The 23463-nt window shown below is 39.9% G+C and overlaps 1 protein-coding gene across 1 annotated transcript in view; it reads right to left on the bottom strand.

Moving 5' to 3' along the window:
- The window catches only part of NR2C2 (nuclear receptor subfamily 2 group C member 2), an 84744-nt gene that overhangs the window by 25253 nt on the left and 36028 nt on the right, over window positions 1-23463 (bottom strand). The window contains exon 3 of the mRNA XM_028127814.2: window positions 8266-8376. Coding sequence (XP_027983615.1) covers window positions 8266-8376 — 111 coding nt within the window. The remainder of the gene's footprint in view (window positions 1-8265; window positions 8377-23463) is intronic.

Here is a 23463-nt window from a genome sequence, read left to right as displayed (position 1 = left end):
TATACACACACACACATGCATGCATGCATACCTACCACACATATACATGTGTAAATAAGTGTACATAAATATATATAAAATTTGTCAGATCGTTATAGGTCAGGGCATATTAGAGCATAACAAAGGATGATAGCAAACATGATTAAATTAAAAAGAGAACTCTGTTTAAAAAATATTTTTGACCTATGCAAAAAGGTAAATGAATCTTTTACCTAAATGTAAATTTTAACTCATATGAATAGTTAGTGTTGCTCATAGAAAATTATCAAACAAATATCTTCTCCATTTAGCCCCTTACAAAGTTTAGGTGGATAATTTTTTAAAACATATTTTTATTGATTTCAGAGAGGAAGGGAGAGTGAGATAGAAACATCAATAATGAGAGAGAATGATCGGCTGCCTTCTGCATGCCCCGCCCCCTACTGGGGATTGAGACCACAACCCAGACATGTGTCCTGACCAGATATCGAATGGTGACCTCCTTGTTCACAGGTCGACACTCAACCACTAAGCCACACCAATCGGGCTCAATAAAAATATATTTTTAAAAACCTGCTGGAATAATCTTTTGTGTTTCTATATGCACTAATGACAAATTATCAGAAAGAGAAATTAAGAAAACAATCCCATTTACAGTTGCATCAAAAAGAATAAAATACCTAGGAATAAATTTAACGAAGGAGATGAAAAACCTTATACTGAAAACTGTAAGACATTAATAAAAGAAAATGAAGAAGACATAAAAAGATATTACATGCTCATGAACTAGAAGAATTAATATTGTTAAATACCCAATTACCATATACTTTCACTTATATGTGGAACCTTAGAAACAAAACAAACAAAAAACCCCACAAACTTATAGATACAGAACGCAGATTGGTGACTGCCAGAATCAGGAATGGGGGGTGAGCACAATGGGTGAAGGAGGTCAAAAGGTATTACAAATTTGCCGTTATAAAATAAATAAGTCACAGAAATGTAATGTACAGCATGGTGACTAGTTAATAATACTGTATTGTATATTTGAAAGTTGCTGAGAGTAGATCTTAAAAGTTCTTATTGCAAGAAAAAAATGTAACTATGTATGATGATGAATGGTAACTAGATTTATTATTGTGGTAATTTCTCAATACATACAAATATCAAATCATTATGTTGCACACCTGAAAACTAGTATGTTATATGTCAATAACAGTGTCCCCTGAACAACACTCAATGTTGTTTCCTTACAGTGTTGATGAGATGCTGTAGAAATTTGTTTATATCAATTAGCCTGTGGTAAAATTGGTTGTTACACATTGTTTCACTTAAAAGTTTAAGAACCTATTAATGATGTTAAATGAGTACTTACTGTATACATCAACAAAAAAAATTTACACACGGATACTCCCTTTCTCCCAGCAATCCTACTTTGAGAAACTGATCATACAGAAATACTTTCACATGTGCTAAAATTAAGCAGATGATTCTTTGCAGCATCCATGAAATGGGGCATCAAATTGCCACTCAAGAGAAGGAAGTCCTATGTGTATCACACAAAACCATCTACAAAAGATGTTAAGGAAAAAGAGTAAGGTGCAGAAAGTGTGGGCAGAATGTTGACACATGTTTTAAAATATGCTGTATGTACTAGTATTTATACATGTGCTTGTAGGTGCATATGTAGAGCCTGTTTGAAAGAATAAATAAGTATATGTTAACGGTGGCTACCTTTTGGGAGACACTTGGGGAAGAGGAGGAAAGAAGACTCATCTACTCATCTTTTACTCTTAGTCTGTTTGGTGTTTTTGTTATGGCATGCATCCATTACCCATTCAAAACCTACAAACAAGCAACAGCTCCTATCAGTACCTGAAAGGGGCCACTAGAACATCAGCGTGAGAAAGAAAACAGCAGATGATTGTGGATATGGAAATCACAGAGAACAGGTAAGGAAAGCTCAAAGAAGGAATACATAGGAATAAAGAGCTGGTAGAAGGGAGAAGTACGCAAAGTGGGGTGCTTTAAGAGCTCAAGATGCCTTCCCCAGGGGCATTATAAAGACTGCAAAATTAAAAAAATATATATATAAACAGCAGAACCCCTTTGTAGTACAATTTGAAACCTCAATATATAGAGCAGATAAAAGAAGTATTAAATGAATTTTATAAGCTCAAATTTAAATATTTCCTTAGGTCAAACAATGAGTACAATGATGCTCTTCTGAAAAACACAAACTTGAAATGGGGAATATGGAGGAATATCTCAGGAAAACCTTAAAATACACAAAGGTGGCAAGAGAAGCTTTATACCTCGGTCAGCCCCAAAGAGAATAAACATGGCAGTACGAGTGCACTGGTGATCTCTGGTGTGTCAAATTTGGAACATGACATATTCAAGTGTGTTTTTCTTTTAATCTATCACAATCACTTTGAAAGCTGGATTAAAAAAAATAAAATTTGAACACAATGTTTATGTAATCTGGGAAGCAATAAAGAACACAATTTGAAAACCAACTGGGAAGATGTACATATGATGAAAACCTGTGAGATTTACTGAGAAGCTACTTTGTGATTCAATGGCTTAGGCCAGTGGTCGGCAAACTAATTAGTCAACAGAGCCAAATATCAACAGTACGATTGAAATTTCTTTTGAGAGCCAAATTTTTTAAACTTAAACCTCTTCTAACGCCACTTCTTCAAAATAGACTCACCCAGGCTGTGGTATTTTGTGGAAGAGCCACACTCAAGGGGCCAAAGAGCCACATGTGGCTCGCGAGCCGCAGTTTGCCGACCACGAGCTTAGGCTAAGCTTCATTCTCAGATATGTGGTCTTTTTTCTTTTTTAAGTTTTTTATTTTTTTTAAAATATATTTTATTGATTTTTTACAGAGAGGAAGAGAGAGGGATAGAGAGTTAGAAACATCGATGAAAGAGAAACATTGATCAGCTGCCTCCAGCACACCTCCTATTGGGGATGTGCCCACAATCAAGGTACATGCCCTTGACCGGAATCGAACCTGGGACCTTTCAGTCCACAGTCCGATGCTCTATCCACTGAGCTAAACCGGTTAGGGCTGATAATTAAGTAAGTTTTTTAAATAAATGATTTTAGAGAGAGAGGGAAGGAGAGGAAGAAAGGAAGAGAAAGGGGAGGGGGGGAAGGAAGGGAGTGAGAGAGAGAAACGTCAATGTGAGAGAGAACTGCAAGCAACACACCCTGACCACGAACTGAACCTGCAACCTGGGCATATGCCCTGACTGAGAATGGAACTGGGATCTTTCGGTGCATGGGAAGATGCTCAATCAATTGAGCCACATTGGCCAGGGCTCCTTAATCTCCCATCTTCTCCCACAATTCCCACCCTAGACTGCTGTACCCCCAAAAAACAATAGCTCTCAATCTCAGCCTCTCCCACTTTGAGGAATGCCACCCTTCTCTCACTTTGCCCCAAAGCCCTTTTACAGCCATTAGAATAACATGATACTGATGAACACAAGTCTGTGTTTCAGCTCACTTTCCATTGGCCTGCATAACTAGAAATGTTGGTCTTGTGTTGACTACCACACCTTAATTAGTATCATCATTATTAAAATCAGTAATATAAATTCTGGAATGGGAAAATATAGCTATAAAGGACAACTGATGACATTTTAGCATATAGAATATGGATTAGATAAGGCATATTTCAACATTAAATTTCAGGATTTTGATAACTACGGTGATTATGTAAGAGAATGTCTTTGTTCTTATAAGTACTGAACTATCTAGGGCAGTGATGGCGAACCTATGACACACGTGTCAGCACTGACAGGCGTAGCCATTTCTGATGACACGCGGCCGCATTATTTGCGAAATAATGTTTTTTCCTCAAAGTGATACACTACCTGAGTTATGCTCAGTTTTTTGGCGAAGTTTGACACACCAAGCTCAAAAGGTTGCCCATCACTGATCTAGGGCAAAGAGGCGTGATGTCTTTAATTCTCAAGTGATTCAGCAAATATATACATACACACACTCAGAATGTTACCGAAAACAATTGGTGAATCTAGAAAAAGGGTATAATGGGTTTCCATGTACTATTTTCCATAGTTTAAAATTATACAACAATACAATAAAAAAATTGTAACTAAGCTGCTAACATTTATTGATGTTTGCTTTCTATTGGATTAAATAAATTATATCATTTGATCCTTTAAAAATTCTATAAATTAGGCACTATTTTGGTGCTATATTATAGCTATACATACAGATTATTGAAACTTTCCCCAGGGTCACATAGCTAAGGGGAGACAAGATTTTACCCTAAATCTGTTCCATTCAGAGTCAAAGCTCTTAAATATTGCCTTTATGGTATAACTAGAGGCCCGGTGCATGAAATTCGTGCACGAAGGGGGGTTGTCCCTCAGCCCAGCCTGTACCCTCTCCAATATGGGACCCCTCAAGGGATGTCCGACTGCCCGTTTAGGCCCGATCCCAGGAGGCAGTTGGACATCCCTCTCACAATCCAGGACTGCTGGCTCCCAACTGCTTGCCTGCCTGCCTTCCTGATTGCCCTTAACCGCTTCTGCCTGCCACCCTGATCACCCCCTAACCACTCTGCTGCCAGCCGTTTGCCCCCAACTTCCCTCCTCTGCCGGCCTGGTCACCCCTAACTGCCCTCTCCTGCAGGGTTGATCACCTCCAACTGCCCTCCCTTGCAGGCCGGGTGCCTTCCAACTGCCCTCTCCTGCTGGCCATCTTGTGGTGGCCACATGGGGGCAAGGATCTTTGACCACATGGGGGCAGCTATATTGTGTGTTGCAGTGATGATCAATCTGCATATTACTCTTTTATTAGATAGGATAGAGGCCTGGTACAGGGGTGGGGGCCAGCTGGTTTGCCCTGAAGGGTGTCCCGGATCAGGTGGGGGTTCCCTTGGGGCGTGGGGCGGCCTGAGCAAGGGGCCTGTGGTGGTTTGCAGGCCGGCCACGCCCCCTGGCAACGCAAGCGGAGGCCCTGGTATCTGGAATGTATTTTCCTTCTACAATTGAAACTTTGTAGCCTGGAGTGGAGCCAAGCCTGGGGCTCCCTCCGAGGCCGGTAGCCATTTGTGTTGGGGTAATAATTAAAACTTTGTTGCCTTAAGCGGGTGGGCCCAGCCAGGGTGTGCGGAAAGCTTTGCTTCCCCTGTTGCTGGTGGCAACCCTGGCCTGCTCTCTCAAGCTCCATTCTGCCGCCATTTGTTTGAATTTGTTTACCTTCTAAAAGTGAAACTTTGTAGCTTGAGTGGAGGCTTAGGCCTGGCAAGGGCAGGCGGAAAGTTTGGCTTCCTCTGTTACCTAGGAAACCTTGCTCTCTGTGGCTGTAGCCATCTTGGTTTGGCTTAATTTGCATACTCACTCTGATTGGATGGTGGGCGTGGCTTGTGGGTATGTCGGAGGTATGGTCAATTTGCATATTTGTTTATTATTAGATAGGATCTTTTCCTCTCAACCTTATCACAGAAGCTAGAAGCTACTATTTGGGTTCCAAGCATTGTTATTCATTAAAACATCACATTAATCTCTTCCCAGATCTCAGGGCATGTGAGAATCATCACTGAAGTCAGGGCTAGAAATGAAATTTCATCAAAGCCATCAGCACCAACAGCAAGAACTGAGAAATTATTCTAGAACATTAATTTTTCTTAAACAAACAAACAAAAAAAAAACACCCCAAACCTTAAAATGCAGTCAATTCAGTTGCACTTAGGTATGTCTAAATTTTTAACAATAAAAAGATTTTCAATTATAATTACTACACATAAAAAATCATGCTAATGGGTAATCTTCCCTAGAGAGACTAAAAGCTCAACACCAGAGAACTAATCTACAAGACCTTACTGTACTCCAGCTAGGACAGCAATGTCACCATGACCCGCATACCTGGCAATGGGAATAGTCTGACTGTATATAGAACAGGTTGCTAGAATGGCCCTTAGAAAAAAAAAGATTCTACTTATACCAATACAGGGGAAATGTATACTCTCTTGAAATATACACTAGCTACTGAGAGAGTCTCCTGGGGAACCCTTTATGTTCTCATCTGCCCTCAGATGGATGTAGGACCATGATGTAATAGCCATGGTTAAATGCAAAGTTAGGTCCTTTCCCAGTCAGGAGATTTATGTAGGCAGGATCCTAACACCCACTACAGAAAATTATAAAGGACCCAATTTAAAAAATGTTTTTTTTTTTAAATTGATTTTTAGAGAGAGAGGAAGGGAGAAGGATAGAGTGATAGAAACACAGATGAGAGAGAAACATCATCGATCAGCTGCCTTCTGCTTCCCCCCTATTGGGGGATTGAGCCCATAACCCCGAGCAAATCGAACCAGCAACCTTTTGGTTCATGGGTCAATGCTCAACCACTGAGCCACACTGGTTGGGCTAAAGGACCCATTTTGAAGCCTACAATCAGCAAATAAAAACAAGCAAAAGAGAAAAAATAATTTAGCTATATAAACTAATATCCTACATAATAAAAGCCTAATATGCTAAGTGTCCGGTCATCTGGTTGGCCGTTCAACCAATCAAAGCATAATATGCTAATGATATGCTAAGGCCACTCAACCGCTGGCTATGATGTACACTGACCACCAGGGGGCAGACACTCCGATAGGTTAGCTTGCTGCTGGGGTCCATCCTATCAGGACTGAGCTCGCTTGCCTGCCCCAATTGTGCAAGGGTGGGGTCCCTCAGCCTGGCCTGTGGCCTCTTGCAACCCAGGACCCCTCAAGGGATGTCAGAGAGCTGGTTTTGTCCCGATCCCGCAGGCTAGGCTGAGGGACCCCAATGGAGCACGAATTCGTGCACCAGGCCTCTAGTAGCTATATAAAGTCCTAATTCTGGTCAATAGTAAAGCATTAACCCTTTGCACTCGCTTGCTTTTTTCTCGAGCTGCTACCGATGCTAACCGTGTTGAGTCATACTCGACATCCGAGTGCAAAAGGTTAATGTCAGGCTATTACTTCTGAATTTCCAAATACTCAAACATGTGTTTTCTACTTGAGGTAAAGTTAAAATAATGACAAGTATATGAATTCTTGTAATTATGATAAAATATTATGCAATACAGACGTAAGTGGAATATAATTAACTTATTTCATTTTATTTATTAGAACTCTTCTATGCTTAGTTTATAATACAGTCCATAAAATCACTTTTACAAGTGAGCAAAAACTATAGAAATTATCTAGTTACTCCATCATATTGTTCACTGTGTGTTTTTTTCATACTGTTCACTTGTACTGAGCTTGAAATGAACTGTAAATGAAAACAATCCTTTTATACTTATTCACTCAAATACCTGTCCATCCCGGTATCATTTTAAACTCATGTTATGCAACTAATGTTTTCTTTCCTGCCATTCATCTCTGTTCATGATTTTTTGGTTAGGGCTTTTGATTCAGCTTGTTGAAATAATTATAAATCTTTAACCTGAGTATGTTGATCCTACTTTCGATACTTATATCTTTTTTGTCCAGTGGGCCAGAGGCAGCTGTGTTCAGAGTCCTGGCTAAGACTAAACTTTCCATAAGTGAATATTATTTAGTTAATAACAACAACAATACTGGTAATAATAGTTATTACATATAAATACTTAGTACATACTAAACATTAATAGGTTCCAGGCATTGTTCTCAGCACTTTACAAGCAATATACCATTGACTACTCACAATAACCTTATAAGGTAAGTATTATTATTACTAATTATTGTTGTTACATATGTTTTCTAAATGAAACAAGTGCAGCACTGAAAAGTTAATTTTCTAGGTTAAACAAAAACTATAAAGTGGGCACTGAATTTGACTTCAAGTAGGAGCCCATATTCTTAACCATTAGGACATATGATTACCTCTCAATTTGGACAAACATAACATAAATAATAAAATGAAACTTCATTCCAATAGTTTGAAATAAGTTTATAGACTTTTATATTAAAAGTTAATTCAATAGCCCTGGTTGGGTAACTCGGTTGGTTGAAGCGTATACCAAAAGGTTGTGGGTTCGATTCCCGGTTGGGGTACATATGGAAGGCAGTATTTCTCTCTCAGGTCAATGTCTCTCTCTCCCCGCCCTTCTCAAATCAGTAAAAAACATATCCTCAAGTGAGAATTAAAAAGTTAATTCAATAAATGTAAACTTCCTTTATTTTTTTAAAGAATAAAGTTGTACTATACTTGATGCCCAAGACTCAACTCCTTAGTGAATGAAACCTTTAGGCAGGTGGCTAGAACCAAGTGGGACTGGTGCAGGTACCTGGATGCGCTGAGGTGAGGCTACTGCAGAGTCAGTGGAGATTATCTGGATGCGTGGGGAGGGGCTGGTCATCCCTGGAGATTCTGGCCGAGAAGTCTGTGTACGTGGTACCTGTGGGCAAAAAGTGGGTTGGATCACAAGGGTGCGCAGAAAGATGCCTAGTGGTGGCCTAAGCACCATGCCTTTTGCTTTCCCAGTGGCCTTGAGCGATTAACTAATGTAGTTCTAGAATGGACCCAGGATGATAAAGGAATCAATGAGATATTGGCACAGGATGGTACAAAGAAAATACAATCGTAAAATAGCTGATTTAATGTTGTACATGCAAGGGAGGGGGTAGGGGAAGAATTTTCAAGTTTTCTCTGCACAATTTAACACAATAAAAAGCTACCAAAATAATTTTTTAAAGATGATCTTTGAATTTTTTCACTGTCTCCAAAGCTACCTATAAAACACTCCTTCAGATGAGTTTCCAGAAGGAATGCTCTAATAACATTGTAGAAGATGGCAAACAGAACTGCATAACACTGAAAATTATTGGGATTAGTACCCATGAGAAAGAGTCCTGGCAATCTCCCAGCTTCACTTCTAGGTATATACCAGTGATGGGCAACCTTTTGAGCTTGGTGTGTCCAACTTCGCCAAAAAACTGAGCATAACTCGAGTAGTGTGTTACTTTGAGGAAAAAACATTATTTCGCAAATGTTTCATCCTCAGGAGCAGCAAATGTTTCATCCTTAGCATGCGGCCGCCTTAGCGGCTGCGTGTCCTCAGAAATGGCTACGCGTGTCAGTGCTGACATGCGTGTCATAGGTTCGCCATCACTGGTATATACTCAAGAGAAAGGCAAACATATGTCCACACAAAAACCTGTAAAAAATGTTCACATACTATTATTTATAGTAGCTCAAAAGTAGAAACAAATCCAATGTCTATCAACTGATGAATAAAATGTAGCATATATCCATACAATGAAAAGGAATGTGGTACTGATACATTCGACGGCATTGATTACATCAGTCACAAAAGACCATATATTCACCCTGGCTGGTTTGGCTCAGTGGATAGAGCATCGGCCTGTGGACCAAAGGGTCCCAGGTTTGATTTTGGTCAAGGGCATGAACCTTGGTTGCAGGCTCCTCCCCAGCCCAGGCCCTGGTCTGGGAACGTGCAGGAGGGAACCAACAGATGTGTTTCTTTCACATCAATATTTCTCTCTTTCTTTCCCTCTCTCCCCCACTCTCCCTAAAAATCAATGGAAAAATATCCTCAGGTGAGAATTAACAACAACAAAAATAATAAATAAATACTAGTAAATAAAACATTAAAAAAAGACCATATATTCTATGATTTCATTTATATAAAACATTCAGAACAGGCAAACCAATCAGAATAGAAAGTAGGTTAGTGGTTGCCAAGGGCTGAGGGGATGGAGGAAGGGGGATTAACTGCTAATAGGTATAAAGTTTTTTTCTGGGATGATGAAAAATTTTGGGAATCAGATTGTGGTGATAGCTGTCAACTTTAGTTATACTAAACTGTATAATTTAAAAGGATGAATTTTATGGTAAGTAAATATATCTTAATTTTATAAAAGATACCAAGATTAATTACTGGAATAAGTTATAAAAAGGTATTTTCTTTCAAAAGCGTTAATTTTATCAACAAAAGTTCACTATAATAAAGAACAGAATCAACATTCTCATAGGGATTTTTACTTTACAAAATGCTTCATATAAATTCTCTCCTGGTTAAGAGATAAGCAGAATAGACACAAACTATTTTAGAGAAGGTGTGACAAATCTTAGAGAATAAGTTTTTCAGAATCCATGTACATGAAATTGGTAGCTGTTTACTATTTGTAATTAAGAAAAAGTAACTAGCCAGTCAAAGTAACTAGCCAGTCACTTTATCAGAGTACACTTATTAAATCTTTCTTTAATAATGAACATTTAGAATTTTGGTTGAGTCTTTTATTACTCTGCAAATTAAGAGTTCCTTCTTTTGTACAGTCTCATAGTATTCCATTGTGCAAATGTACCACAACTTTGTCTACTCATCTACTGATGGACATTTGAGCTGTTTCCAGATCTTAGCTACTGTAAATTGTGCTATGAACATAGGGGTGCATACATTCTTTCTGAGTGGTGTTTTGGATTTCTTAGGACATATTCCTGTAAGTGGGATCACTGGGTCAAATGGCAGTTCCATATTTAACTTTTTGAGGAAACTCCTTACTGTTTCCTATAGTGGCTGCCCCAGTCTGCATTCCCATTGATTTCTTCTTTCTTAAAAATGTTTTTACTGACTTTTAGAGATAGTGAGGAAAAGAGGGATAGAGAGGTAGAAGCATTGATGAGGAGAGAGAAACATACTCTCCAGGTCCCTCCATGCTGTCTCAAAGGGTAAGGAGATCCTTCCTTTTAACTGCTGCATAGTATTCCACGATGTAAATGTACCACAGCTTTTCTATCCACTCATCTACTGATGGGCACTTGGGTTATTTTCAGATCTTAGCTATTGTAAATAATGCTGCTATAAACATAGGGGTGCATATATTCTTTCTGATTGGTATTTCTGGCTTCGTAGGACATATGCCCAAAAGTGGGACTGTGGATCAAACAGCAGTTTTTAATTTTTTGAGGAAATTCATTTATTAAATCTAGTAGTTTTTTTGTGGAGTCTTTAGGATTTTCTATGTACAATATCATGTCATCTGTGAACAATGTCCATTTTAGTTCCTCCTTTCCAATTTGGATGCCTTTTATTTTTTTTTTTCTTGTCTGATCACTGTGACTTGGATTTCCAGTACTATGTGGAATAAGAAATGGTAAAAGGAGACATCCCTGTCTTCTTGTTCCTGACTTTAAGGGAAATGATTTTTTAAGTTTTGCCCACTGAGTATGATGTTGGCTGTAAGTTTGTTATATATGGCCTTTATTATGTTGAGGTATGATCCCTCTATTCCCACTTTGCTGAGTCTTTATAAAAAATGGGAGCTGGATTTTGTTGAATGCTTTTTCTATGACTATTGCTACTATCAAGTGATTTTTATCCATTTTATTTATGTGATGTATCATGTTTAATGACATAAGTATTTTAACAGCCTTGTGACTTTGGAATAAATCTCACTTGGTCATGCTGTATGATCTTTTAAATGTATTGCTGGATCCAATTTACTAATATTTTGTTGAGGATTGAAGCATTTATGTTCACCAGGGATATTGGCCTGTAATTTTCATTCCTCATAGTGTTTTTATCTGGTTTTGGAGTTAGGATAATGCTGGCCTTGTAAAGAGCTTGGAAGTCTTCCTTCTTCTTGAATTTTTGGGAATAGTGTGAGGACATAAGTGGTAATTTTTATCTGAGTATTTGGTAAAATTTGCCTGTGAAGTCATCCGGTCCAGGATGTTTGTTTGCTGGGAGTTTTTGTATTATTGCTTTAATTTCATTAGTTGTTACCCGTCTATTCTGGTTTTGATTCTTCCTGATTGAGTTCTGAAAGGTTGTCTGTTTCTAGAAATTTGTCCATTTCACCCAGGTTGTCCAATTTGTTAGGATGTAAGTTGTTCATAGTTTTGTGTGTGTGTTGTTTTTTAACAATCATTTGTATTTCTGTGATGCCAATTGTTACTTTGGCTCTTTCATTTCTCATTTTATTTACTTGGGTCCTCTCTGTTTCTTGGTAAGTCTGGGTAAAGGTCCATTAATCTTGTTTATCTTTTCAAAGAACTAGCTCTTGGTTTCATTGATCTTTTTTTTCTGTAGTCTCTATGTCATTTATTTCTGCTCTGATCTTTATTATTTCCTTCTTCCTACTTACTCTGGGCTTTTCTTGTTCTAATTCTTATAGTTGTAGGGTTAGATTGCTTATTTGAGCTTTCTCTTGTTTCCTCATAGGCCTGTAATGCTATGAACTTCCCTCTCAAGACTGTTTTCAGTGTCCCATAGATTTTGGGTTGTGTGCTCATTTTCATTTGTTTCCAGGAGTTTTTTTTTATTTCTTCCTCAATGTCATTTGTAACCCATTCCTTGTTTAATTACATGCTATTTAGCCTCCATGTGTTGGAATGTTTTTGAGGTTCGTTTTTTAAAAATATATTTTTATTGATTTCAGAGAGGAAAGGAGAGGGAAAGATAGAAACATCAATGGTAAGAATCATTGGTTGACTGTCTCCTGCATGACCCACAATGGAGATCAAGCCCATAACCCAGGCATGTACCCTGATCAGGAATCAAACTGTGACCTCCTGGTTCATAGATCAACACTCAACCACAGCCACACTGGCTGGGCTTGAGTGTTTTTATTGTAGTTGATTTCTAGTTTCATGCCATTGTGATCCAAGATGCTTATGATTTCAATCTTCTTAAATTTGTAGACTTATTTTACGTCATAATATGTGGTCTTTGAGAATATTCCATGTGCACTTGAGAAGAATGTATATTCTGCTGCTTTGGGAAGAAATGTTCTATAAATATCAGTTAAATCCATCTGATGTAGAATGCCATTTAAAGTCTCTGTTTCTTGCTGAATTTTTTGTCTGGAAGATCTAGCCAGTGATGTCAGTGGGGTATTAAAGTCCCCTACTTTGACTGTATTGCTTTCAATCTCTCTCTTAAAGTCCACCAAAAGTTTTTTCCTAATATATTTAGATGCTCCTATATTGGGTGCATATATGTTCACAAGAATCATATTTTCTTGTTGGATAGATCCCTTTAGTATTATGTGTGACCTTCTTTGACTCTTTTATGGCCTTTGTTATAAAGTCTATTTTGTCAGAAATGAGTATTGCTACCCCAATGTTTGCTTTTTCATTTTTCATCTGCATGAGATATTTTTTTCCCATCCCTTCACGTTTGCTCCAAGGTTGGTCTCTTCCAGACAGCATATATATGGATCATGTTTTCCTATCCATTCAGCTACCCTATGTCTTTTGATTGGAGCATTTAATCCATTTACACTTAAGGTTATTATTGATTGCCTTTTTTTCCTTTATACCTATGTTCCTCTCTCTCTTGATTTCTTTCTCCTAAAGTAGTCCCTTTAACATTTCTTGCAATGCTAGTTTGATGGTAATGTACTCATTTAGCCTTTTTCTTTCTTTCTTTTTTTTTTTTTTTAGCTGGAAGCTCTTTATTTCACCTTCAATTTTAAATGATAGTCTTGCTGGATAGTCTTGGATTCGGGTTCTAGCTTTTCATTACTTTGAATACAATCAAACCTCAATTCTCAAATGTCTCCCATCTCAAACAATTGGCTTCTCAACCCAACAACTCTTACATACTGATACCTGCATGATCAGTAACATGCCTCTCAAGCAACAAAGGAGAGAATGTGCACGTATGAGTCAATTTACTGCTAAATCTCATGTTAATATCTCAGAAAATTGTTCTGTGAACATTTTCATGTGTTTTTTTTTTTGCTTTTGTTGCTGTTTTATTAAAAATGTACAATAAATCACCATTTTTATTGTGCATTTCATGTCCTTTTAGGTTTTAAAGTGTTTATAGATTAAACAGTACATTAGACATTTACCGTATATAAGATTAAAACGGTATCATTAGGGGTCTGGAATGGGTTAATTCAATTTACATTATTTCTAACGGAAAAAAATTATTCGATTTTTGAACAGCCTTCTGGACCCATTTAAGTTCAAAAACCTAGGTTCCACTGTACATGCCAATCCCATCTGGCCTGAAGTGTTTCTGTTGGGAAATCAGCTGACAGTCTAATGGGAATTCCCTTATAGGTAACTTTCTGTCTCTCTCTTGCTGCCTTTAAGATTCTTTGTCTTTAACTTTTGTTATTTTAGTTATATATCTTGGTGTGGGTCTTTTGTGTTCATCTTGATTGAGACTCTCCGTGCTCCCTGAACTTGTGTAACTTCCTTCATCAGATTAGGGAAGTTTTTCTGTCATTATTTCTTTAAACAGGTTATTTCTTGCTCACTTTTTTCTCTTTCTGGTATCCCTACGATGAGGATGTTGTTACATTTCATGTTGTCCCAAAGTTCTGTTAAACTACCCTCCTGCTTTTTAATTCTTTTTTCTTTTAGCTGCTCTAATTGGGTGTTGCCATTTTTTTAACTGCTGTATTCCAAATCACTGATTTGATCCTTTGCTTCATTCAATGTACTTTTAATTCCCTTCAGTGTATTCTTGATTTCAGATATGGTATTTTTCATTTCCGACTGGTCTTGTTCAAGGTCTCTATTTCCTTTTTCATGCTATTGTAGTTCTCATTAAGTTCCTTCTAATTCTCACTAAGTTCCTTGAGCATCCTTATAACCATTACTTTGAACTCTATATCTGATAAATTACTTGCCTCCATTTCATTTAGCTCTTTTCCTGGAGTTTCCGCCTTTTCTTTCTGGGGTGGCCTTATGTAGCTGTGTTCCGTGGAACCCAGGGGTGTAATCTTGATCTCCTGAGTCTGATGCTCTAGAAATGTCCCTTGTATGGAATATGTGGGCCCTCCTGATGTAATTGGATCTTGATTGCTGTTGGTCTGGTTATGTGTGGAATCAACCCTCAGGCTCACTGACTGTGAGGCTCAACTCTGAACATGTGCAAGTTGCTGTACAGGTGCGGTCTCATGTGGCTTCTACAGTCTTTGTTTAAAAGTCTTCTTTTCATATAGTTAATATTTCAGGGTGCTTGTTCCTCAATTTAGCTATAACTTCCAGATTGGTTCTGGTAGGCACTGCGAGCAAGATCCCCCTACTCAGCTGCCATCTTCCTGGAGTTCCTTCTTATGCAGAGTGAACAACACTGTAGTGTTTTTAAGATGTCTATGCCGTTCTTCTGAATTCAAATGGGTGAAAAAGAATCACTGCCATGAAGAAATTTTGACTCACTCTTTCTGAGCTCCAGTGTGGGGCAGCAGCTTGAAAGGCACCACAGAGAAAATAGGGAGGAACTCTCAGGGTCTACACAAAGCTCATGGGTCCCTTGGCGGCAGAGCCACATTGTTGTCCTGCTCCTGGCCCCTGTACCCAAACCTGTTGCCTACTGCAGAGCTGTTATCTATCTGCCCGACCCAAAACAGCAGTGGCAATTGTAGTTCAAGTGTCTCATCAAAGCTTCATGTGGAAGATGTGGAGCGTGTGCCGAGCTGGCTCTTCCAACCTGCTCAGAACTCCAACCTGCCGATCTATTAGAAATTTAAAAGCAATCAACAGGCTATGGAATCCAACAGACATGGGCTCTGAAACCTGTAGTGTCACCCTCAGCAAGTACATAAACCCTCTAAACTTCAATTTCTTCAGATTCAACGTGGATATACTGTTACTACTTTATGTGACTACTGAGAGGGTTAATGAATAATATGTTAAGTATTAATTCCATTCAGTACATAGTAGCTATAAATACTATCACAAACTTCTTGAAATTTTTCTAAAGCCTGAATTATAAACAGAGTATGTGTTTTGTTATATGTGGTAAATTATACTAGTGAGGCTCTCCTTGAACAGAAAATTCTTTTTATTTTCTTATTATAAAAAAATATATTTAGCCGAAACCGGTTTGGCTCAATGGATAGAGCGTCGGTTTGCGGACTGAAGGGTCCCAGGTTTGGTTCCGGTCAAGGGCGTGTACATTGGCTGTGGGCACGTCCCTGGTGGAGGGTGTGCAGGAGGCAGCTGGTCGATGATTCTCTCTCATCGATGTTTCTAGCTCTCTATCCCTCTCCCTTCCTCTCTGTGAAAAATCAATAAAATATATATATTTTAAAAAATTATTAGCCCTAGCTGGTTTGGCTCAATGGATAGAGCGTTGGGACTGTGGACTGAAGGGTTCCAGGTTCGATTCCGGTCAGGGGCACATGCCTGGGTTATGGGCTCAATCCCCGGTGTGAGGTATGCAGGAGGCAGCCAATCGATGATTCTCTCTCATTATTGATGTTTCTCTCTCTCCCTTCCTCTCTGAAATCAATCAATCAATCAATAATAATATTAAACCCTACTTCACATCATATAAAAATTTTTAAAAAATAGGTGTAAATCTTCATGATCTTTGATTAGGCAATGATTTCTTAGCCATTATACTTAAAGACAATAAACAATAGAAAAATTGCCCTAGCTGGTTTGGCTCAGTGGAGTGTAGGCCTGTGGACTGAAGGGTCCCGGGTTCGATTCTGGCCAAGGGCATATGGCTGGGTTGTGTGCTCTAACCCCAGTTGGGGGGCGTGCAGGAGGCAGTCAATGAATGATTCTCATCATTGATGATTCTATCTCTCTCTCCCTTCCTCTCTGAAAAAAAAAAAAAAAAAAAAATTAAAAAAAAAACCCATAAAACAAAAAAACACTGGGTCAAATGGAAGTTCCATTTTTAATTTTTTGAGGAAACGCCATACTGTTTTCCAGAGTTGGCTGTACCAGTCTGCATTCCTACCAGCCATGCAAGAGGATTCCTTTTTCTCCGCATCCTCTCCAGCACTTGTCGCTTGTTGATGATAGCCATTCTGACAGGTGTGAGATGGTACCTCACTGTTGTTTTGATTTGCATTTCTCAGATGATTAGTGACTTTGAGCATGTTTTCATACGTCTTTTGGCCTTCTGTATGTCCTCTTTCAAAAAGGTCTATCTAGGTCCTTTGCCCATTTTTTGTTTGGATTAAGTTGTATGAGTTCCCTATAAATGTTGGAAATTAAACCCTTATTGGAGGTAACATTGGCAAATATGTCCTCCCATGCAGCGGGCTTTCTTGTTGTTTTCTTAATGGTTTCTTTCACTGTGAAGCTTTTTATTTTGATGTAGACCCATTTGTTTATTTTCCCCTTAGTTTCCATTGCCCTAAGAGCTGTTTGGTAAAGATATTGCTATGACAAATGTCTGCTATTTTGCTACCTATAGCTTCTTCTAGGATTTTTATGGTTTCCTGTCTGATGTTTAAATCCTTTATCCATTATGAGTTTATTTTTGTGTATGGTGTAAGTTGGTGGTCTAGTTTCATTTTTTTGCATGTATGTGTCTAATTTTCCCAACACCATTTATTGAAGAGACCCAGTGATCCCACTTCTAGGAGAAGATCACAAGAAAACAGAAACACCAATCAGAAAGGATATATGCACCCCTATCTTCATAGCAGCACAATTTACAATAGCTAAGATTTGGAAACAGCCTAAGTGCCCATCAGCAGATGAGTGGATTAGAAAACTGTGGTACATCTACAGAATGGAATACTACACTGCTGTAAAAAAGAAGGAATTCTTACCATTTGCAACAGCATGGATGGAACTGAAGAGCATTATGCTAAGCAAAATAAGCCAGTCAGAGAAAGATAAATATCACATGATCTCACTCATTTGTGAAATATAATGAACAACATAAACTGATGAACAAAAAATAGAACCAGAGACATAGAAGCATCGAACAGACTGTCCAACCTATGAGGGAAGGTTGGGGGTGATGGGGTAAGAGATCAACCAAAGGACTTGTATGTATGCATATGAGCATAACCAATGGACATAGATGGGGGTGGGATGGGGTGAAGGCATGTGCTGAGGGGTGGGGGTGGCCAGGTAGAGGTCAATGGGGGATAAAGGAGACTTATGTAATACTTTAAACAATAAAGAATTTAAATTAAAAACAAAAGGAAAAGTAGGTAAGATGTACTTTGTCAAAATTGAAAACTTTCATGCTTAAAAGGATACTATATAGAAAGTGGGGAAAAAAAACCCAGGGAGTGGGAGAAATTATTTGCAAATCATATATCTGACAAGGGACTTATATTGACACTATTATATAAAGAACTCTTATAATTCAATTACAATACTATTGAAAACAATTTTTAAATGACAAAGATGAATAGACATTTCTCCAAAGAAGATATACATATGGCCAATAAGTCCATGAAAAGATGCTCAACATCACTAGTCATTACAGAAATTCAAATCAAAATCACATTAAGCCCTAGCCAGCTTGGCTCAGTGGGCCTGCGGACCAAAGGGTCCCAGGTTTGATTGTGGTCAAGGACAGCATATGCCTGGGTTGCAAGCTCGGTCCAACATGCAGGAGGCAGCCAAGCAATGATTCCCTCTCATCATTCCTATTTTTCTCTCTCTCCCTTCCTCTCTGAAATCAATAAAAATAAAAAAATTTAAAAAAATCACATTAAGATACCACTTCATACCCAGTAGGATGGTTATAATAAAAAAGAAAGATTAAGTGTTGGCAAGGATGTGGAGAAACTGGAACTCTCATTCATTGCTGATGGAAATATACAATGGTATAGACCCGTGGTTGGCAAACTGCGGCTCATGAGCCACATGCGGCTCTTTGGCCCCTTGAGTGTGGCTCTCCCACAAAATACCATGGCTGGGCCAGTCTATTTTGAAGAAGTGGCATTAGAAGAAGTTTAAGTTTAAAAAATTTGGCTCTCAAAAGAAATTTCAATCGTTGTACTGTTGATATTTGGCTCTGTTGACTAATGAGTTTGCCGACCACTGGTATAGACAGTTTGGAAAACAATTCTTCCAATGCTTACACAGAGTTTTCATGTGATTCAGCACTGCTAGGTAGATACAGTAGAGAAATGAAAACATCCTATCTAATAAAAGAGTAATATGCAAATTGACCATACTTCCGCCACACCCACAAGCCATGCCAACCAGCCAATCAGGAGCAAGTATGAAAATTAACCCAACCAAGATGGCTGCAGCCATAGAGAGAGCAGGAGGCTTGAGTTTCCACGGTAATGGAGGAAGCCAAGCTTTCTGCCTGCCCTGGCTGGCCCAGGCCTCCACTCAAGGCTACAAAGTTTCAATTATAGAAGATAAATAAATCCCAGATACCAGGGCCTCCACTTGGGTCGCCAGGGGGGCATGGGCGGCCTGCAAACCACCACAGGTCCCTCGCCCAGGCCTCCCCACGTCCCAAGGGAACCCCCACCCTGATCCGGGACACCCTTCAGGGCAAACCAGCTGGCCCCACCCCCACTTGTGCACCAGGCCTCTATCCTATCTAATAAAAGAGTAATATGGAAATTGACCATCACTCCAACTCACAAGATGGCTGCCCCCATGTGGACACAAGATGGCTGACACAAGATGGCCAGCAGGGGAGGGCAGTTGGGAGGGACCAGGCCTGCAAGGGAGGGCAGTTGGGGGTGATCAAGCCAGCAGGGGAGGGCAGTTAGGGGTGACCAGGTCGGCAGAGGAGGGAAGTTGGAGGTGACTGGACCTGCAGGGAAGGGCAGTTGTGGGGGACCCAGGACTGCAGGGGAGAGCAGTTGGGGTGGGAGGACCAGGCCTGCAGGGGAGGGCAGTTAGGGGTGACCAGACTGGCAGGCAGAAGTGGTTAGGGGCAATCAGGAAGGCAGGCAGGTGAGTAGTTGGGAGCCAGCAGTCCTGGATTTTGAAAGGGATGTCCGACTGCCCGTTTAAGACTGATCCAAGTAGGATCGGGCCTAAACGAGCAGTCGGACATCCCTCGAGGGGTCCCATATTGGAGAGGGTGCAGGCTGGGCTGAGGGACACACACTCCTGTGCACAAATTTCGTGCACCAGGCATCTAGTGTCATATAAAAACCTGCACATGAATATTTATAGCAGCATTATTCCTACTAGCCAAAAAGGAGAAACCCACTGTCTATCCACAAATGAACAAACAAATGTAGTATACATCAACAGAATCTATATATATAAAAGACTAACATGCAAATTGTCCCTGCAGGAGTTTGACTGGGAAACCGATCGCTCGTTATGATGTGCATTGACCACCAGAGGGTGGTGCGAAACGAAGGAAGGCCCCAGCCGGCAGCCGGAAGGAAGGCCCTGGCCAGCAGCCAGAAGGCTCCAATTGGCCCTGATTGCCGGCCAGGCCTAGGGACCCGACCAGTTCGTGAATTTTGTGCACCGGGCCTCTAGTATTATCATAAAAAGAAATGAAGTGCTGATTAATGCTACATCATCAATAAACCTTGAAAACATTATGCCGAGTGAAAGCAAACTAGACACAAAAGGGCACATATTGTATGATTCCATTTATATAAAATGTCCAGAATAGGCTAGGTGATAAAAAAGCCAGAAAGTAAATTAGTGGTTGCCTATTGTTGAGGGAATAGGGAATTGTGGGTGGGGGGTAGAGTGGAGGATAAGCTACCTAAGAGGTGTAAGGTATCTTTGGTATAACGAAAAATGTTTTGGAGTTAGATAGTAGTGATGGTACACAACCTTATAAATATATTAAAAGCCACATAATTTAAAAAATATATTTTATTGATTTTTTACAGAGAGAAAGGGAGAGGGAGAGAGTTAGAAACATTGATGAGAGAGAAACATCTATCAGCTGCCTCCTGCACACCCCCTACTGAGGATGTGCCTGCAACCAAGGCACATGCCCTTGACCGGAATCGAACCTGGGACCCTTCAGTCCGAAGGCCGATGCTCTACCACTGAGCCAAACCGGTTTCAGCAAGCTCTTAGTATTTCTTAAAAAAAGAATGAATAAATTATGCAATCCAAGGTGTAAGTAGTCAGGACAGAGGTCACCTTAGGAGGGCAGGAAATTCTATTCTGTTCTTAACCTGGGTGGTGTTTTTAACCATGGTAATGTTTTCTCTGATAATTCAGTGTGTTATACACCTACTAGCTTTCCCGTTGCAGGAAAATTCCTGCAATGGGATTTCCTGCTGCACTCTACCCGGCCTCTGCTCCGCCCTTGCCGCCGGCCCCGCCTTCTCCTCCAGCCCACCTTCGTTTCCCTTCACCTACGGCTCTGACTTCGCTCCTCCCTTCTCCTCCCCCCACCCCCCTGGCTTGCTTGCTTCTTCGAAGCTTTACTCCCCTTTGCAGCTCTTGGCTTCTTTTGACACTGTCTTGATATGCAAATTAGCCGCCATCTTTGTTGGGGCAATTTGCATATTTGTCTTGATTGGTTGGTGGGCGTGGCTTGGCTGGTGGGCGTGGCTTAGGTGTAGCGAAGGTGCGGTCAATTTGCATATTTGTCTATTATTAGATTAGATAAATTGTGAACTTATGTTTCTTATACTACAATAAAGTTTATTTGAAAGTATTAAAAAATATTCTACAAGCCCTGACAGGTTTGGCTCAGTGGATAGAGAGTTGGCCTGCGGACTGAAGGATCCCAGGTTAGATTCCAGTCAAGGGCATGTACCTTGGTTGTGGGCACATCCCCAGTAAGGGGTGTGCGGGAGGCGGCTGATCGATGTTTCTCTCTCATGGATGTTTCTAACTCTCTATCCTTCTCCCTTCCTCTCTGTAAAAAATCAATAAAATATATTTTTAAAAAATATATATATTCTACAGGACTCAAAGGAGCTTTCTAAATAGTAAGCCAAAAGTGACCTTGGCCATACTTCACTGGAACCTGCTGAGCCTTGACCCTGTGCCACTCTGGAGCTGTGTGATGGGTACACAGAGCATTCTAAAGTTGGCCTTGCCTTCAAGTATCTGGGAGTGGGTAGAGTAGGGTGGGGATGGAAGGCTAAAAGGGAAAAAGTGTGGGTTGGGCACTTAAGACTGCTATTTGCCAGCTTTGCAATTCTGCCTGAGCTACAATTTATAATCTCCAGGACTCTGGCTCCCTCACCTGTTAAGGGATACACTTGCAAATTTTATGATTCCTTTTATATGAGAAGCCCAAAACCCTCAACAAATTTGCCTGAGAGGGGACATGGTTCAAGTTGACATGGGTTACAGGCTGCCTGTAGCTCAGTAATAAATGTAGACTGGATGAAGAGCCTTAAATATTCCTGGGATTCAGCAAAGGGATGCTTAATTCTGGAAGTGACAAGTAAAGGGAAAATACTTAAGAGAGAAGGTGTGGTGTGTTCTACTTGCACTAGGGGCAGTTTGAAGGCAAAGTGATGCTATGATGGGAACTCTCAAAAATTCTTGTAGCTGTGTAGATTAGAGCCTAATACTATGAACAGATATCAAGGTAGGAAATGGGCACATACTAAGTTGCGGGTTCGGTCCCTGGTCAAGGTGCATATTGGAGGCATCCGATTGATGTTTCTCTCTCACATCAAGGTTTCTTTCTCTCCTTCTCTCCTCACCACTTCTCTCCTCTTTCTCTAAATATCCTTGGGTAATGACTTAAAAACAAGTAAATAAATACAAATAATAAATAAAAGAAATCTACATAACATATAAAAAATATAAGCTGAATTTCTGACTACTGAAGTGTTTGCTTTCCATTTTTTCCTGCCTACCTTTTCAGTACCTGATGACAGTCTTAGCCTACTTTTTCTCTTCCTTCAACCTCCTCAAGTTGCAAAGAACAGGACAGGATCTTTTAGTTCACACTGAAGTATAAATGCCCACCCCGGTGTGTGTTATATGTTGGCCAGAGTACTTGCACTCTGACCAGGAAACTGCTGATCCAAAGGACTACTAACTGCTAGTCCAAAGGACTCAATTAAACTTGGTAAAAGTATGTTTAGCCGCAGGTCTTCAAGGCCTGGTCTGTGTGACTCATGCTTAAAGGGTAAAATAAGCTGTGCCACTTCACATTCTTTCTAACGTTAACCATGCTTGCTTCAATACACAAATATTTACTGTCTAAGACAGTTTTAATAAAACCCTGCTCCTCTGGCCAGCCCTTCCTGATCCCTCAGGTTGGTATACATGTCTCACTCTGAGCTCCCAGAGCTCCTGCATTATAACTCTCTCCCAGGGCACTTATTGTAACTGCCTGTTGAAGCCTACCCCGGGGGGCATGAGGGTACATTTACTATTTCTCCTTTTGCTCCCAAAGCCAAGCACATATTAGGCCCACAATGACTGCTTAGTGAGTGAACACTTTTAAATTTCGGGAATAAATAAGAAGTCTTTTTTACAGTACTCAATCCTGGGACTCTGCCTACCCCTTTCTTTGTTTCACTCTACTCTTGTGCATGTCTGCTAATTAGATATGCTATCGGTACTGCGCAACACTTGCCTTGGAAGTTTATTATATAAACCAGCAGTCACCAACCTTTCGGACCTCGCGGACCACTGGTGGACCACAGGTTGGTGACCGCTGATTATAAACCAAGGAATACTGGCTTTCATGGACATGCCTGGGATTATGAGGTTGATGGGAAAATTCATACATTTTCAACATGGAGTGAGAACTTTCTCTATTCATCATAATATAACACTGCCTTGATAGCATTTTTAAAGGAAATAATCCTGAGAAAACTTTACTGTAGTTTACACACAGTCATTTTCTAAAAGATGAAGAGCCCACAGG

Source organism: Eptesicus fuscus, chromosome 18 (genome assembly GCF_027574615.1).
Source record: "Eptesicus fuscus isolate TK198812 chromosome 18, DD_ASM_mEF_20220401, whole genome shotgun sequence".
NCBI lineage: Eukaryota > Metazoa > Chordata > Mammalia > Chiroptera > Vespertilionidae > Eptesicus > Eptesicus fuscus.
This window is presented reverse-complemented; position numbering and strand designations above follow the sequence as displayed.